The 18,506-nt window shown below is 41.3% G+C and overlaps 1 protein-coding gene across 1 annotated transcript; it reads right to left on the bottom strand.

The window, feature by feature from the left end:
- Positions 1-2,288: 2,288 nt before the first annotated feature.
- On the bottom strand, positions 2,289-18,329 carry ucmaa (upper zone of growth plate and cartilage matrix associated a). The gene is made up of 5 exons (XM_048554569.2): positions 18,178-18,329; positions 17,443-17,508; positions 17,267-17,362; positions 7,009-7,107; positions 2,289-3,751 (listed from the first exon to the last, which is right to left on the bottom strand). Exons 1-5 carry the CDS (start codon positions 18,233-18,235, stop codon positions 3,654-3,656), a joined length of 417 nt encoding a protein of 138 aa, XP_048410526.1. The 5' UTR covers positions 18,236-18,329; the 3' UTR covers positions 2,289-3,653.
- Positions 18,330-18,506: the final 177 nt, after the last annotated feature.

The raw sequence follows: 18,506 nt of genomic DNA, 5'->3' as shown, positions 1-18,506 counted from the left end.
ATGTTTTTTGTAATTTTTGAAGGAAAAAATTGTACTCGACCAGTGAAGGTGTCCTTGTGGAGTTAGAGAAGAGGTGCATTGTAAATGGGGTAGATGGAAGCTATCTTCTATCTGGTTGGAACAGCTGATTCAGGTGCTGAGTACAGAAATGGAAAATATTGCATTCCTGAAGTTGTTTTTAAAAACAGATTGTGTTTAAGTAGCCCTGTCCCTCAGTTTTGTGTTGTTTGGTGCTTTCAGAAAGTGTTTTTAATGTTCGACAAAATATTTGGTTTGGCCAGAATATAACTAATAAGTGAATCCGGATATATCAAGTTATGTAGCATCTTCTGGTGCAGTATCCCTTGGATAAACTCAACTTGTTTTCTGTTTTTGAAAAATACCCACATATTCATAAGCTGTCTGGAAAAGGATTAAAATATTATCTGCAAAAGTATGCATTGCTTCAAGCCCGGTCTAGTAACGCAGTAAATAAACATGAGCCATTTTATTGGCAGTTTTAAAATACATCATCTATTTACTTGTATTGGTCAGTAGCTTTTATCTAAAGTCAGTCAGATCTGGTAAAACATCTGGCTAAACATCTGGCTTTGTTTCTAAACTCATTTCAGGCGTTTTATTTGAAACAGATGTTTTCAGTGGGAAGTTAGACCAGATGTATATCCACAACCATAAAGTTCACATGGTGAAAGGAATTCTTTTTCCCAACACTAAGACTGTTTAAGCATCCAGGTATTTAGGATGATTATAAGATTGGATAGGTGAGATAAAATCTATTTGTTTGCAGTGAGGGAGTTCAGATCCAGGTGGGTATAACGTTAACATAAGAGAAAGGTTGTTTAATGACAATGTCTTGAAGCAAAGAATGCAAAACTAGAACATACCCCAAGAAGAGCTATTGAGGCAGGGGTGAAAAATTTCAGAACTGTTTGATATATTTTTGTTAGGTAGACATCATGGACAAGAAACCTCATTGATGTTAAAGTACCGCTCAGCCTTAATCCAACTGAATGAGGGAAAAAGTTTTAAGAATGTCGTACCTGTCCTTTTCTTAATTTGATAGTTTATCTTGACCAAACAATCTGGAGTCCCCTGGATATGTAGCTTGAATCTTTTAACATTGCTACTTGATTTATGAAACTACATGTGTGTTATTTGGTATTTTCATTCTTACCTTTGTAGATTTGCTCCTATGCTCACTCAGCAGAACTATTTAGAATAAGATTGGAACTGCTATTGTTGTGTTTGCTGCCTTGCTTGAGGGTTTGAGAGGGACAGAGAAGTATATAAATCTGATAAACTGGACACAGTTTCAAACCTAGTCATTAATACATTAGATTTTTAAGTACTGGTTAATGACATGGCCATCATATCCAATAATTGTTACTGATAAACATTGAGGGGTCAGTTAACTCATTTGCCTGAATGGCTGGTTTACGATGCAGAGTGACACCATCAACTTTCCTGCTCCTCTGATGCTGCCTGGCCTGCTGTGTTCCTGCAGCCACACACTGTTATCACTAACAGCATTGTATTCCCTCACTGAAACATGAACCTAATCTGGATAACCCATGTTCTTGAATGGGTGTGGTAAAGTCAACACAGTCCTGCTCTCATTAGAAAAAGATGACTGGTGGTAGTTTAAAGTGAGGGCTCACCACACATCCAGCAAGAGAAGTTGAGAAGGAGAATGGGAATTGAATCCACGCTGTTGGCATCATTCTACATCACAACCACCATCCAAGCTTAAATAACCCCATTTCATAGGCTATGAGGCAAAGGAACGTATAAGGATAAAGCAAAATGCCATGGATTCAGAAATAAAAGCAGAAAGTGTTGACAAAACTCAGGTCTGAGAGACAGAAACAGGTAACATTTCAGTTCCTATATAACTCTTCATTGAAACTGACAAGGTGAACATGCAATGGCTTTAGTGCTTTTGAAAAAAGGTGTAAAGGTCAGGCAGAGCAACATGAAAGGTCAGGGATATGTTCAAGAGTGGGAGGGGTTAAACAGCAAACTGTCTTAAAACATAAGGCAAAGATAAACAAAACACTGGTTCAGAGCAGGTGTAACTGCAAAAGTAAAAGTCAGCTGTGCCTGAAAGAAAATCCTAATAGGTACTCAGTGTGAGGAGTTAGATTTAAAATCAAGCATTATCTGACTGAATGAGCCACAAGCTCTAACTGCTAACTGGCCTCCTACAGTTCCAATTTCCTATAAATCTGATAGTTTCATTGAAATTCAGTCAGTCAGTACACATCAGAATATTGGTCTTTAACCAGCTGTTAGGAGTAATTATGCACTGGTGTTGCTTTGCAGTTTATTTGAAACTCATTTTGTTGTTGGAATTTTGGTTACAAATACAATTAGCTTTATTGGCATGTAACAATAGGGTGAGTACTGCAGTTTAAAACGGTTACCATGGTGTTTGATACAGTTAATAAAAATCCCACCACTTTTTGGAAATTAACTGCTTCAATGGTAGAGCCAGATGTACATTCAGCAAAAAAATTTCAATGCACAGAGGTGACTGCAGTCGTGTAAATCTGCTGGGTTTTTGTTAAATGGTATTTCAAAAGATATTCCTCAGCAATAAAAACTCCTAATTGGAATCTAAGTGTGCCAAACGTGAGACTTGGTAACATTAGAATTTGTTGGTGGTCAAGATGCGTGGAGCTGACTACAATATTTGAATTTTTCGGATTAACAAGACAGACCAGCCAACTCAGTTTGTTTTACAGAAGTGCAGTATTTTTGTATTGATTAGTGTCAACATCAATCACCAGTTATGGAACTTGATACCAGTGGTTTAGTAAGTCACTACTAAATCTTTAACAAACTCAGTACCTACAAAAATATTGGGATTAAAAATATTTATTCTGTTCATTTTTTAATATTCTGCATGCAGTTGTATTACAGCTTAAGTGCATAATTAAAAGTTATATAGTGAAAAGGAAACTATACAGCACAAATATTTGAATTGAAGGTGGCTGTGCATTCAGCTGCCTGGGCCTTATGGTTCAAGTTTCTTTTCCTAAACCTCTCTGCCCTTCTAGCTCTTTCTTCAAGATTTTTCTTATAACTTACCTCTTCAATTAAGTATTTGGACATCTCCCATAATAATTTTCTTGGTGTCTAATTTTGTTCTATACATCCCTGTGAAGCACCATGGTACTTTCTACTACAATAGAGGTGTTTGATAAATAGAAGTAGCTGAGAAAAGCTATCCTTCAATACTGGGAATCTTAGATTAAATAGACCCTAAACTATGGGTAAAGATTTTAATAGCCTGAAGCTTTTGCAGTCTGATATTCTGCACATATCTGTTACCTATGAGAGGCTGGTACATTCAACTTTAATACTCCTCTTTGCAACAAAATGTTAAAAATCTTTTGAATCAGATAATGCTTCAAATTTATGAACTTGTTAGAACATTGAAAGAAAGCCATACAGTATTTATCAAAGCTATGCCCTATAGAAGCTGCACGCAATAAATCAAAAGCGCAGATTTATTCAGCATTCTTCCATTGCCACTTTGAAGAAAACTGTAGAACACCAAACCTGTTATATCTAACCAATCTGTACATGATGTTGCCTTTTAGTGTGCAGTCTCAGTTCTAACTCATAAATCTGAGGCTCACTGGATTCTTTTAATAAATGTGGCGGTTGTATTGGTATGGAGGGTAGAGACCATCAAAGTGCCACAGACGCCACGACTCGATCTTTTCACGAGACCGTTCATATTGTTCTATGGAATAATTAGAAGAAAAGGATTAGGTTGAAATTGTCTGTTAGCTACAGTAAAGGACTATTTTGATTACCATCAGTGTTCCAGATTTGCTCTTGCAGAGACCGCATTTTGTGGGTTATACAGCCAATATTGTTGGCAAGTAAAAGAGACTGGCAGCATAATTATGTACGTGATACAATCATTTGGACTGAAGCAATATTTACCAATGAAATAGTTTAACTTTCAGAAAATGAATATGCATCCCTCATATCCCTGTGTGTACATTGGCAATACTGTACTCATGAACAAATTGAGAAATATCACCGCGTTGCAAACCAGTGTTGAAGTAAATTATAAAGCATCCAAATGAGGATGGCATGGATCATAGGTCAGTAAAAGGTTTGTTTTTATTTTGATAATGGATGGCTGCAGTTTTAGCGAATGTACCTGCTGTTTTCAGCAATGGTTTGAAGTTATGTGCTTTTAAAACACTGTTCCTAACTGCCACGCATGGAACTAGAGTTGGTTCAATGTTAAGTATCACATAAAATAGCAGTTGAGTTTGAAGACCACTTCGTGGTCTGAAATAGATATTATATATACTCATAGGAACCCCTTCATGATTCAAGCCATAATTCTTCATAAGCTCTTCATTCTGATACAATAAGTTCAAAGAAAGCTTAAATATATATTTAATTAGATAAACATTGTTGCCACAGCGAAATGCAAGAGGTTGACCTTTACATGCATGATATTTTGGAGGGATTGAAATCCTGTCTTTCTGTCACCTTACAATCAGTGTTTCAAGGTCAGAGTCTGTCCCCACCAGCACCACCACCAAACATAGTGCCACTGGAGCTGACAGTACATCTGCAGTTTCCAGGAGCTGAATTGCCGCCTTCAACACTGTTCTTCTCTATACTTCTATCAGTTCAGCTTGCACCAGGTTCAGTTTGCCTTCGGGAGCAAGTGAGTAATAATAAGAGTTTGGAAATTTTGGACCATGTCAAAGATCAAGTTGTCCATTACTCAACCATTACTCAGGTATATAGGATAAGTATTTGTAAAAGGTACTATGTTCTGTATTCCTGATAAACTGGTTGAATTCAGTAAAATATTACTTCAATCTTGACAGCTACAAATATTATCAGTCCTGAAAATCTTATTTCACAATAGCACAATTGAACCTATGATCCAGCACTGGACTGTCTGCCTCCACCTCATGACATTATCAGTGACATTCTCTTAGCATTTACTCTGCCAGTGTGTTGGAAAAAAATTCATCTAATTCTTCTAAACTCAAATGAAAATGGGCCCAATCCATTCAGCCTTTGCTTATGAAACAAACCCTTTCATCCTGGAAATCTTAATGAACTTCTTCTGAGCTTTCATTGTAAGAATATCTTCCCAAAAGTAAAAACGCCAAAACTGTACATAGGACTTATCAATTAGCCTTACCAATTCCCTACACAGATATGGCATGACTTCTCTACGTTTACATTCCACAACCTTGCAATAAAGGTCAACATTTTACATGCCTCCCTAACTGCTTGCTATATATAACTTCACATACAAGAACACCGAGATCACTCTACAGCAGCATGCTGTCGTCTTTCTCTATTTAAATACTGTTTTGCTTTTCTATTCTTCCTGTTAAAATAGACAGCCTCACATTTCTCCACATTTTATTCCATTTTGGCCCATCTGTAAGCCTTTGCAGACTTTATATTCTCATCTTCCATCCTTCCTAGAGTCCCCTCTAATTTTTTTCTACACACACTTCAAACATTAAGGACAGTCAACCGAAAGCTAATATGCCCACACCTCAAGGGGCATTTAAAGAGAACCTATTATTGTATCATCAGCAATTTCATCAAGTTATTAGTTTAAAGTGTAAGTAAGTGAGGCAGTGATTCATGTGGTTCCTTAACTGGTTACAGTTTGCCAAGGTGAAAATTACCTCTTAGTGAGCCAGTGTCTGTCTACAGCAGTATTTTACCCTAATGTCACAAGTTCTTCTGCACAAATCTCTTATGTAGTACCTTATCAAATGGCTTTGGGAAATCCACTATATCTACTCATTCCACTTTATCTACTGTGGACATAATAATCTCAAACAAACTTCACGTAGGATCTTTGCACCTAGTGGAGAAGACTTTTGACCTGTTAATCTGTGGTGTGAAACAATAACATTTCCTGGTTGCAAATACAAACTTTCAGTGTTTCTCTATTAATGAGATACTATGGTTGATACTGGTTAAATCGTGCCTGTCCTTTTACCAAGATTGCCTATTTTCTGCCATCTTAAGCACCCCCATGTTCCAAAATGATAACTTGTTTCTGACCATTGTCTCCGAAGCACTTAATAGTTTCTGAAGAATGTATCATGATAGCTTGAGTTAACTCTCAATTATTAATTATTCCCTTCAGAAAGGCATTTTGTTTCATAATTTTTTCTGCAGTTGGCCATGTAAATTTGACAACTGTATGTTCAAAGACTTTGCTAATTCAGCAAAAATTACTTTCTGCAGAATAACACAGTTGGGCAATAGGCTGCTGGAGCAGTTCAGCATAAATTTTATGCTGAGTTGCCAGTCACCTTTTCAGAACTGACGTCCTGCCATGCAGGTAAGAAAGGATAATCTAATAAAAATTCAGTGCAGATCCTTAGAATCCACAGTGTGGAAACAAGACCTTCAACCTAGCAAGTCCACATCAACCCTCAGACCCATCCCCCTGTAACCCACACTGGGCAATTTAGCATAGTCAATCCACCTTGCTTCTACATCTTTGGACTGAGAGAGGAAACAGAAGCCCCCGGCGGAGAAACACACAGACATGGGGACAATGTGCAAACTCCACCCAGACAGTCACCTGAGGGTGGAATCAAACCTGGGCCCTTGGCACTGTGAGGCAGCTGTGCTAACCACTGTGCCACCCAATCAATGTCACACACTGACTGTCAAAAATCTGAACTCAAAAACATTTTAACCTAAAGAAACTTTTTTTTAAGAAAATGGAGAAGAGATGAGGCATTCAAGAGGGCATTGGATGATTGTGTGGATAAAAATTATGAGCAGGGATACGGGGAAAGGGCAGGTGATTGGCACTATGGAATAGAAGCAGTACAGGTACATTGGGCCAAATGGCCTCCTTCTTACATTTCTGTGATTTGAGAATTTGACATTTTTCTAGTTAACTGTATAAACCATCCCATACTTCACTTTAAATACATTTCAATTTTACTCATCATTTGGATTTTCTCTGAATCTTACCATCTTGCTCCTCTTCTACATAATTCTCCCATTCATTGTACTGCTCTTCATGATATTCCTTTCTTCGTTCATCAGCTGCAAGCCTTTGGCTGTACTCAGCTGCAGGGAAAATAGTTTTTAAACATATACTGACTTCCATGTCTTTACCAACACACACTAAGTTGTGGCAATGATTATCCAGACATTTCTCTTAAAACAAGATAAAGAGATTATTCTGCTGAAATAAATTTAAGTTGTTCATTAAGCATGGTAAAATTTATTTAAAGCTGGGTTTTTTATGTCGATGAGTTCTAGATTAAGTAACACTATCTTCATTTTATGATGAGACACCTCGGACAAAAATGCTTAGAAAATTAGTATAAAGTGTGGCAAATTATGGAAAAGTGCATAAAACATGAGGGAGGGGAGCGATGATGTAGTGCTGATGCTACTGGACTAGAAGTCTATGGGGTCTTATGGGACTGAATTAAAATAGAGCTCCCATCAGTGCATCTGGTGGAATTTATTTACTTAATCTAGATTTTAAATAAAGTATAAATAGTTTCTGACCATGAAACTATTGGATTGCTTTAAAATTACACATGATGTGCTTTATGCAAGGAAGACATTTGTCTTTACTGCCTGGAGTCCATTTGACTACAGTCTCTCAGCAATCAGATTGCTCCTTAACTGCTCTGTCAAACGGCCAAATTGGCTTAAAAACAAAGCCAGTCCTGAAAATACATATCAGCTCAAAACTAAGCATCCCTGAGGCACTGTGAGCCATTAACAACAGCAGAATTGTATTCAACTACAATCTGTAACTTCATGGCCTATCAGCATTAACATCGAGCTTGGAGATGAGCCCTGGTGAATGAAGAGCCCAGGAGGGCATGTCCGGCATAGTTCAGACAAGTGTCAAAGTTTTGAAGCTACAACTGCCTACTTAAATGCTCTCTGGACAGTAATAGATGGGCATTAGATGCTGGCCTAGCTAATGATGCCATATTCTATGAATGAGCATATTTTTAAAATGCTAAACAGATGAAAGCAACATACAATAGTCAGGCTAAGCAATCCTGGAACCAGCAGATCAGGTCTATGCTTTGCAGTCATGAATGCTAGTAGATAATTAAGCAACTACAGGAGGAGGCGGCTCCAGAAAGATACTCCATCCTCAACAATGGGGATGCCCAACACACCAATGTAAAAGGCAATGTTGATGCATTTGTAGCTGTCTTTATGCAGAAATGCCAAGTGGATGATCCATCTTGGCCTCTTCCTGAGGTCCCCAGCATCACAGAGGCAAATCTTCAACAAATTCAATTCACTTCACATAATATCAAGTAATGATTAAAGTCAGTGACACTGCAAAGACCCAGATATGGCCCTAGCTATACTGAAACAGCTGGGCACAACACTGGCATCCACCCAGTAATGTGGAAAATTGTCCAGGTATATCCTGTCCACACAAAGCAGAATGATGGTACCATCAGTCTTCTATTGATCATCTGCAAAGTGACAGAAGGTGTCATTGACAGTGTAATCAAACAGCCTTAATAAGCACTAACTAGCTCATTAAAGCTCAGCTTGAGTTCTGCTAAAACATTTAGCTCCTGACTTTATTACAGCCTTGGTTCAAACGTGCTTGAAAGTGCTGAACTCCAGAGGTGGGGTGAGAGTGACTGCCCTTGACATCAAGGCAGCATTCTGCTAAGTGTGACATCAAGGAGTCCTAGTGAAACTGGAGTCAGTAGGAATTGGGAAAACCCTACTGGTTGAAATCAGACGTGGCACGAAGGAAGATGGTTGTTAAAATAAAACAGAACTGTGGATGCTGGAGATCTGAAACAAAAACAAATTGCTGGAGAAACTCAAAAACTATGAAGAAAGGTCACTATACTCAGTATTAATTCTGACTTCTCTTCATAGGTGCTGCCAGACCTACTAAGTTTCTCTATTTTCTGTAGATGGTTGTGGATGTTGGAGATCACTCATTTCACATTCAGGACATCACTGCAGGGTGGTGCTCCAGGCCCAACCATTGTTGCTGCTTTGTCAATAATGTTCCCTGCATCACACAGTTAATGATGGGGATTTTTGTTGTTGATTGTTCAATACTCTACAATTCTTCAGATACTGAAGCAATTCATGTCCATGTACAGCAAGGTCGAGATAACGTTCAGGCTCTGGCTGAGAAGTGGCAATGTAACATTCTTGCCACACAACATAGAACAGTACAGGCCCCTCGGCCCACAATGCTGTGCTGAACTTTTACCCTAATCCTAAGGTCTGCCTGACCTCCACCCCTACCTTATTCTATCATCCATATGCCTATCTAATAGCCACTTAAATGCTCCTAATGAGGCCAACTCCACTACCTTCTCTGGCAATGCATTCCACCCCCCACTCTGAGTAAAAAAAGTATCTCTGACATCTCCCCTATATCTACCTCCATTCACTTTAAAACTATGCCCCCTCATAATAGTTACCTCCACCCTAGGAAAAAGTCTCTGGCTGTCCACTCTATATCTCTGATCATTTTGTACACCTTTATCAAGTCAGCTCTCACCCTTCGTCATTCTAAAGAGAAAAGCCCTAGCTCTCTCAACCTTTCCTCATTCGACCTTCCCTCCACTCCAGCAGGTAAGTCTCCTCTGCACCTTTTCCAAAGCTTCCAAATCTTTCCTGGAATGAGGTGACCAGAACTGGATGCTAATACTCCAGCTGTGGCCAAACCAGTCTTTTGTATAACTGGAGCATAACTTCACAGCTCTTGAACTCAATTCCTTTATTAATGAAAGTTAACACACCATACGCCTTCTTAACAACTCTATCCACCTGGGTGGTAGCTTTCAGGGAACTGTGAAAATGAGCCCCAAGATCCCTCTGCTCCTCCACACTGCCAAGGATCTTTCCATTAAGTGCCAGGCAATTAGCATTGCCAAATTAAAACAACTCAATTTCCTTCCCTTAATTGACATTCAGCTGCATTATCATCAGTGAATCTTCCACCATCAACATCCTAGGGCTACAAATGATGAGAAACTGAAATGGATGAGCTACATGATTACTGTGGCTATAAGAGCAGGTCAGAGGCTAGGACTCCTGCAGACAGTAACTCACCTTCACCCTCCCCAAAGCCTGTCCACCATCAACAAGGCACAAGCCAGAAGTGTGATGGAAAGCTTCCCCACTTAGCAGTATGAGTGCAGCTCCAACTCAAAAAGTTTGACATCATCCAGGAGAAGACAACTTGCATGCTTGGTACCCTGTATATTTCCTGAAACATTCATCTGTATGTCATCGACAAAATGCACCAAACCGCCTAAAACAGTACTATCCAAATCCACTATTTCTACCTCCTAGAAGGTCAAGGGCAGCCGATACATAGGAATGCTGCCCTCCAAGCCACTCACCATTCTGACCAGGAAATATGTCACTGTACCTTCCATGTGGCAGAGTCAAAATCCTGGAACTGCTTCCCTAACAGCACTCTGGGTCTCCCTGCACCACATACACTACAGTCATTTCAAGAAGGCAGCTCGTCACCACGTTCTCAAAGGCAGCTGGGATGAGCAATAAATGCTGGCAAGCCAGTAACACACTCATCTCATGGAACAAAAAGTAAAATATTCATGCACACTAAACAAGTAGAACATGGATAAAACTAAATGTGAATACCAGTACAACACAACGTCAAAGGTTTTCAATAAAGTTTGTTTAAGCACCGCAATCATTTTCAAACCCAATTAAAAGGTAGGGGTCGCCTCATTCAGTTTTAATGCATCAGATTTTGAACCCTATATTGATAGAAAGACCTTGTGCGAAACAGTGCTAGTGTTCCTACCTCTGAGCCAGGAGGCCAGGTTCAAGTCCCATGTGTTCCAGGGATGTGTAATAACATCTCTGAACAGGCTGATTAGGGAAATATCATGACTGATAAAATCTGCAATTGTATCCAATTGACGTTGACTCTTTAGAGGCAAGAACCTTTTCCCTAAGAAGAAATGCGTTATCCTACACTACTGTTGCAAGTCCTCATCCAAACCAGGCACAGAACAGCACTGTCAGAGCATAGAAGTAAATTTTCTTTCAGCCCAAGTCCAATCGTTCTCAAAATAAACCCTAGAGATTAAGTAGGATTTAAAGAAAAATGTATTTTAGAAGCGAGATAACCAGTGGAAATGGAATAAAATGGCTATCAACAGTAGAACTATATCCAGAGATAAACGTTTTTCAAGACCTCCTATGGATTATTGGAAGTAGCTGCCATTATGGGTTGTAAATGCGTACGTAATGTTGCCAGTGCCATATTGAATGACTAACAGGTGTCTGGTAGGAATTTTATCAAATGGCCATGAAACAGACCCCGGAGCAGACTTGAACAGTGCCTCAGAGCCCCTGTGCTGAGTATAGAATGTACGTCTAGATTGCTATAACAAGCTCACAGTTGTAACAGAAACATTGAATAGGTTAAGGTAATTCATGGAATTTCTTATGGAGGGTGGGAAGGTTCTCAAAGAAAGGCCCAGCCTCCTTGTTAATGTTAGCTGAAGGCTGAAAAATAAGACCATAAGACATAGGAGTGGAAGTAAGGCCATTCGGCCCATCAAGTCCACTCCGCCATTTAAATCATGGCTGATGGGCATTTTAACACCACTTCCCTGCACTCTCCCCATAGCCCTTGATTCCTTTTGAGATCAAGAATTTGTCGATCTCTGCCTTGAAGGCATCCAACGTCCCGGCCTCCACTGCACTCTGCGGCAATGAATTCCACAAGCCCACCACTCTCTGGCTGACGAAATGTCGTCTCATTTCCATTCTAAATTTACCCCCTCTAATTTTAAGGCTGTGCCCACAGGTCCTAGTCTCCCTGCCTAACGGAAACAACTTCCTAGCATCCACCCCTTCTAAACCATATCAAATCACTGCTAGAATCTTTGAGAGAACTCCTCATGTGGTTAGGGACATCATTTGACATGCTAATATTAAACTTACTTGTCATAGCAATCTGTTTGAGATTAAAGATGTACTTAGAAGCTGATGGCAACAAAAAGACTACTGCACTAGGATTGACAATGGGTGAGAGGTTCAGCATGCATGGCACTGAGTCGAATGCAGAATCCCAGAGACTGGCAGAAGCTTGGTGAAAGCTTCCAGTGGTCAGAGAGTAACCACAACCTGACGGAGCCTGTTGAGATGTTTGCTGACATTGGCAGTTTCAAATCATCTGGAACTTTTTTTTATAATTTGCCATAAAACACATTTTAAAAACCTCAAAAAATACATTATTTCCAAATTTTGTCCACGTAATTTCAGATTACTCATGTTTAGGACATCAAAATATTTGAAGGTTAAAAAACAAAATTAATGCTAATGGTTAAACATTTATTAAATCCTAAATGTACCAGATGCATCAGCTTTCAGATTACATCTATTCAGACAGTGTAACATTAAAAAAAAGCTGAACCAATATCATTGATCACAGTCAAATATTAAGAATTAAATTAAATGCCTACCTAGTCAGGATCCTAACCAATTTAAATTTCCTTGAGTATGATGTTCTCCTAAATATCAGTTGCGAATAAAATGCCTTTATTTCAGGAACCAATAGATGTTGTACCAGTATGTGATACATCGAGCAGACTGGCTGAATTCACAATAGTTTACGGCCACGTACATCTCTAAAGTAACATGGGGTGAGGACAGGTCATAAGAATCGGTTTTCATCATAGAACATAGAACACTACAGCAGTGTACAGGACCTTCAGCCCTTGATGTTGTGCCAACCTGTGAAACCAATCTGAAGCCCACCTAACCTACACTATTCCGTTACCATCCATATGTTTATCCTCTGACCCTTTAAATGCCCTTAAAGTTGGCATGTCTACTACTGTTGCAGGCAGGGCATTCCACGCCCTTACTACTCTGAGTAAGGACAGTAGCACAAAATGAGCAGCGTCAATTCCACTGATTTCATTAGAGCTGAATATCAATCTGACAGAGAATTATCAAGCAGCTAGTACTAAAATCCAAGAAGATTTTTTTTAAAAGAATGTATTCTTGATACTATGGGTATGATTTGCTGGCCAGCATTTATCGCCCATTCCAAGGTGTCCTCAAAAAGGTGACAAGTGAGCTGCCTTCTGGAACCACTGCAGTCCATGTGGTGTAAGTACATGTACTCTGCCATTAAGTAACCCTGGAGCAAATTGTTACAACTGTGTGGCCATTTCAGAGAGGTTGTTAAAGCCAGCCTGGGTAATGATACCAGATTTCCTTCCTTAGATGGCATTAGTTGAGCAGATTCTTTTTACAGCAATCCAGTACTTTCATGAGCATTAGTTATGTGTAATATTGTACAAATTATTATTTAATTTAAATTTCCCCAATTGCAGCTTGAACTTGTGTCTCTGAAATCTCATTAGTCAAGTTCCTGATCCCTCATCACCAGCACTGTGCTCTCATCCCTGGTACCTAAGGACTGTGTTCTGAAATTTGAATTAACTTTTACAATTGCAGCTCTACCAATAGCAGGTGCCTTTATCCAGTTGGTTTGGCTTCTGAATTTATATTATCTCGCATCACCACATAAACAAGAATTGTTGAAATGATTGTTCAATCATGCTCCCTCTCAGAAACACCACACTTCTGTAGCATAGTGGGAATAATACTCACTAAATGTGAAAGGTCCAACATTTGAAACCAGATGGAAATATTATATAGGGGAAGAAACCACAAAGTGAAGTAAAGGATGATCTGATCAGCCATGGTCTCATTGAATGATGGAGTAGATTTGATGGGGAGAATAGACTACTTTTGCTACAACTTCTATATGTTCTTATACACAAACATTGCCAGCCAGACAAAATCTGAAACTCGTTTATCTGACTTCCTTTCCTCTGAGATAACAAGGTGTATAGCTGGATGAATACAACAGGCCAAGCAACATCAGAGGAGCAGGAAAGCTGACATTTCAGGCCTAGACCCTTAGGCCCAAAACGTCAGCCTTCCTGCTCCTCTGATGCTGCTTGGTCTGCTGTGTTCATCCAGCTCTGCACCTTGTTATCTCAGATTCTCCAGCATCTGCAATTCCTTCTATCTCCTTTCCTCTGATTGAGAGTTTGGTACTGGATTCACCTGACAGTCAAAGGCTTTTGATTGAAATTTCACCATGGAGCTAATCTGGGCTAGCAGTATTCAGGTACACAGTCTGGTTGGAAATATATTTTGTGTGCAAGTTTAAATTGTGACCCTGTCTGCCTGCTGTAGTCAATGTAAAATGATCTCAGTATTTTAAAGAACAGGAATTCTGCGGGTGTCCCAGCCAGGACAGCATTCCTGCATCAACCAAATCACCCAGTCAGAATAATGTGCTCATTCCTTCCCCTCCTTTTTGAGGGATTTATGTCCAGAGCTCACTGTGGAGTTTGTCTCAAGTCGGACCCCTGCAAATTGACCTGTTGCTGATAAAATGTTTCGGGCTGTTCTCCAGATTGAAAAAGCTCGTTTTTAATTATTTTTAAGGCTTTGAGACTTCACTTTCGGAAACATCCGGTTATTACTGAGATTTCATCTGGTTAAGAAAATACATTCAGGAACAAAAATAGAAGTTGCTGGAAAAGCTCAGCAGATTTGGCAGCATCTGTGAAAGAAATAAAAACAGAGTTAACATTTCGGGCCCGGTGACCCTTCCTCAGAACTCAGTGCAGGGCAGACCTGCTGAGCTTTACGAGCAACTTTGTTTTTGTTCTTGAGTGCAAAAGCTGTCCACTTTGCCTGTGTGTTGTAATTTCACTGATTCCCTCCCGGATTTGGGAGTTTCACAGATCTCCTGATTAACAGAAACTAAGACAGAATTTGCTGGAAGAACTCCTGGCTGACGGAACTGGCGACCAATGAACAATGCTTTAATTTTAAAGCAGTCAAAACAAGCGTTCCGCAGGGACACTGCATCAGAGCCCCGGGGAGAGTATGAGCGGAGGGGAGGGGTCAGGATTTTAATTAAAAGAATGGTTTTGGGTTAGACCAGGGTCAAGTGAAGGTGGTCAGAGATAATGAGAACTGCAGATGCTGGACAGTCCAAGATAATTGGCTGGCCAACAGAAGACAGCGAGTGGTAGTAGAAGGAAAATATTCTGCCTGGAAGTCAGTGGTGAGTGGAGTTCCACAGGGCTCTGTCCTTGGGCCTCTACTGTTTGTAATTTTTATTAATGACTTGGACGAGGGAATTGAAGGATGGGTCAGCAAGTTTGCAGACAACACAAAGGTCGGAGGTGTCGTTGACAGTGTAGAGGGCTGTTGTAGGCTGCAGCGGGACATTGACAGGATGCAGAGATGGGCTGAGAGGTGGCAGATGGAGTTCAACCTGGATACATGCGAGGTGATGCATTTTGGAAGGTCGAATTTGAAAGCTGAGTACAGGATTAAGGATAGGATTCTTGGCAGCGTGGAGGAACAGAGGGATCTTGGTGTGCAGATACATAGATCCCTTAAAATGGCCACCCAAGTGGACAGGGTTGTTAAGAAAGCATATGGTGTTTTGGCTTTCATTAACAGGGGGATTGAGTTTAAGAGTCGTGAGATCTTGTTGCAGCTCTATAAAACTTTGGTTAGACCGCACTTGGAATACTGCGTCCAGTTCTGGGCGCCCTATTATAGGAAAGATGTGGATGCTTTGGAGAGTGTTCAGAGGAGGTTTACCAGGATGCTGCCTGGACTGGAGGGCTTATCTTATGAAGAGAAGTTGACTGAGCTCGGTCTCTTTTCATTGGAGAAAAGGAGGAGGAGAGGGGACCTAATTGAGGTATACAAGATAATGAGAGGCATAGATAGAGTTGATAGCCAGAGACTATTTCCCAGGGCAGAAATGGCTAGCACGAGGGGTCATAGTTTTAAGCTGGTTGGTGGAAAGTATAGAGGGGATGTCAGAGGCAGGTTCTTTACGCAGAGAGTTGTGAGAGCATGGAATGCGTTGCCAGCAGCAGTTGTGGAAGCAAGGTCATTGGGGTCATTTAAGAGACTGCTGGACATGCATATGGTCACAGAAATTTGAGGGTGCATACATGAGGATCAATGGTCGGCACAACATTGTGGGCTGAAGGGCCTGTTCTGTGCTGTACTGTTCTATGTTCTATGTTCTATAACAAAGTGTGAAGCTGGATGAACACAGCAGGCCAAGCAGCATCTCAGGAGCACATTGCTTGGCCTGCTGTGTTCATCCAGCCCCACACTTTGTTATCAGGCCATCATCAACTTTCCATCCATGGTGATCAGAGATAACGGGAACTGCAGATGCTGGAGAATTCCAAGACAAAGTGTGGGGCTGGAAGGTTGGCCTGCTGTGTTCTTCCAGCCCCACATTTTGTTATCAAGTGAATGTGGACTGGGGAGAGAGGGAACCTCCAGACTGTCCTGTACCTCCCAGAATGAGCCCAGTGAAAGGTTAGGCTTCCCAAGGCAGTGCTGTCAAAGTGAGATCTAGATATCGACCTGCTGTTAAACCCCGAGAACAGCAGATTCACGTCTAGATCTCACAGGCTCGAGCTTTCCTGTTTGAAATATACCCAGAGTACTCTCTCTCTCTCCCCCTCCCTCCAACCGCAGAGTTTCAACTCCGAGAAACATGGACCATTTGGAACCCTCTCCCCAGCTCTTCCCAATCTTTACGTACCGCCACAAGCTCCAAACGCCCACTTCTCAAATCTCCCACTCCCTGTCCGGCGGGGTGTTGGATAGTTTTATTTTGGTGAGCTCTCCAAACCTGTTGGAGCCCCGGGATGGGGCTGAGGAGCGTTCACAGGCGCCAAGAAACATCAATTCCTGCCCAACCCCATTCCCAATGACCGAGAGCTTCCTCCGTTTAACCGGGACACTCCACCGGTTCCTCTCTCCCCACCATCCCACCCGCTCATCCGTCTCTCTTCCCCCTTTTCCTCTCCCTCTCTCATTCTCTCTCTCTCTCCCCCCCCCTCTCCCTCTCTCCCCCCCCTCCCTCTCTCCCCCCCCTCTCCCTCTCTCCCCCCCCTCTCTCATTCTCTCTCTCTCTCCCCCCCCTCTCCCTCTCTCATTCTCTCTCTCTCTCCCCCCCCCCACACTTCTGTTTCTCGTTCTCCCTTCGCTTTCTCTCCTTTTCGCCCTCCTCTGTCACTCTTCCTCCCTCCCTTCTCTCTGCGCCCCCCGCCCCCGCGGTGCCCGCACACACACACACACCGAGAGTGGGAGAGAGAGTGAGTGTCGGGGATTATAGCTGCAGTTTTTGACAGTGCAGACTCACCCATCATTTCGGCCCTGGATTTCGGAGAACGCTTGGCACGTCGCTTAAAGAAATTAGAAGCGTCTTGTCCAGACACGAAAACCTGCCTCTTCATTCCTGCCAAATCAATAAAGAGACTTTTCATTGGGACGAACAGAAGCGGGCTTGTACTGAGTCTGTATTGAAATTCTCCTTACGTTTCTGGTCTTCTGGTTTGTTCGATTTATCCATAGGGACCGCGGCGCATTCACTGTCCCGGAGAACTACAAAGGAGAAAATCAAAACAGAAACACATTTAATTTGGGATAGAGGCACGAATTACAAACGTTGGAGAGACTATCTGAGGGTGGCAAGTCAGATTTTCCAGACACTGGGGACTTCCATTTGAAACTTTCACATTTTATTCAGTGTCCCCTCCTGTAGTGAAAAGTTCCCCTCCCCGACCTCCAGCCCCCGTCTGAAGGTAAAATCATCCACCAGGTCCCCTGGTCTTAATTGAAACACCAAGCGGAGCAAGTGAGCGTTGAGAATAAAACAGCCCTTAGGCCTGACCCTCCCGCTACGCAGCAGCAATTCGGTGATTCGGAATTCTTACACTTTACTGAAATGCATTTCTAAAAAGCAAAGGTTTCATGTTAGTAATATGTCGGTGTAAAATTCCAGAACCAGTTAAGCGTCCACAAAGTTCTGGCCGTGTTTGCAATCAGTCCGCATTATTGCAGTCCTCTGAGCCAGTGTGCTCTGGACAACAGAGAGCAGGGGGACACACTCTGTATGGGTCTCTCTGTCTCTATCTTTGTGTACTTCTCTATATCTGTCTCTCCCTCTCTCTGCAGCCTCTGACAGGGGCTGAAACTCAAGGTTAGAAAAACAGTATGTACAATAAAACTATTAATTTCCAAGTGCAGGATATTCGGATGATTTTTACTCACTTCCCAGGATAAAGACAGTCCCGAGACACAAAAGCAAAACAACCTGTTTCCATTTCATTTTCCTGGAGATCTCGATGCTCGGAACAATGATGAACTGGGGCCAGTTCTGAAAGCAGTTTGGACATTCCACATGTGTTAAAGAAAGGGGCAGAGTATTTCAATCTGAATGGGGCGGGATTCTGGCTTCGAAACACCTTCATCTCCAAAGTCGTGAACTTAGTCCCTGTGAGGATACGAAAGCAAGAAACACTCAAGATCACAAGAACTAGCAACAAAAACAAAACAAGAAATTGCTGGAGAAACTCAGCAGGCCTGGCAGCATCTGTGGA

Source organism: Stegostoma tigrinum, chromosome 25, assembly GCF_030684315.1.
Source record: "Stegostoma tigrinum isolate sSteTig4 chromosome 25, sSteTig4.hap1, whole genome shotgun sequence".
NCBI lineage: Eukaryota > Metazoa > Chordata > Chondrichthyes > Orectolobiformes > Stegostomatidae > Stegostoma > Stegostoma tigrinum.
Note: the sequence above shows the minus strand (reverse complement) of the source record. Positions and strands in the feature narration are given on the sequence as shown.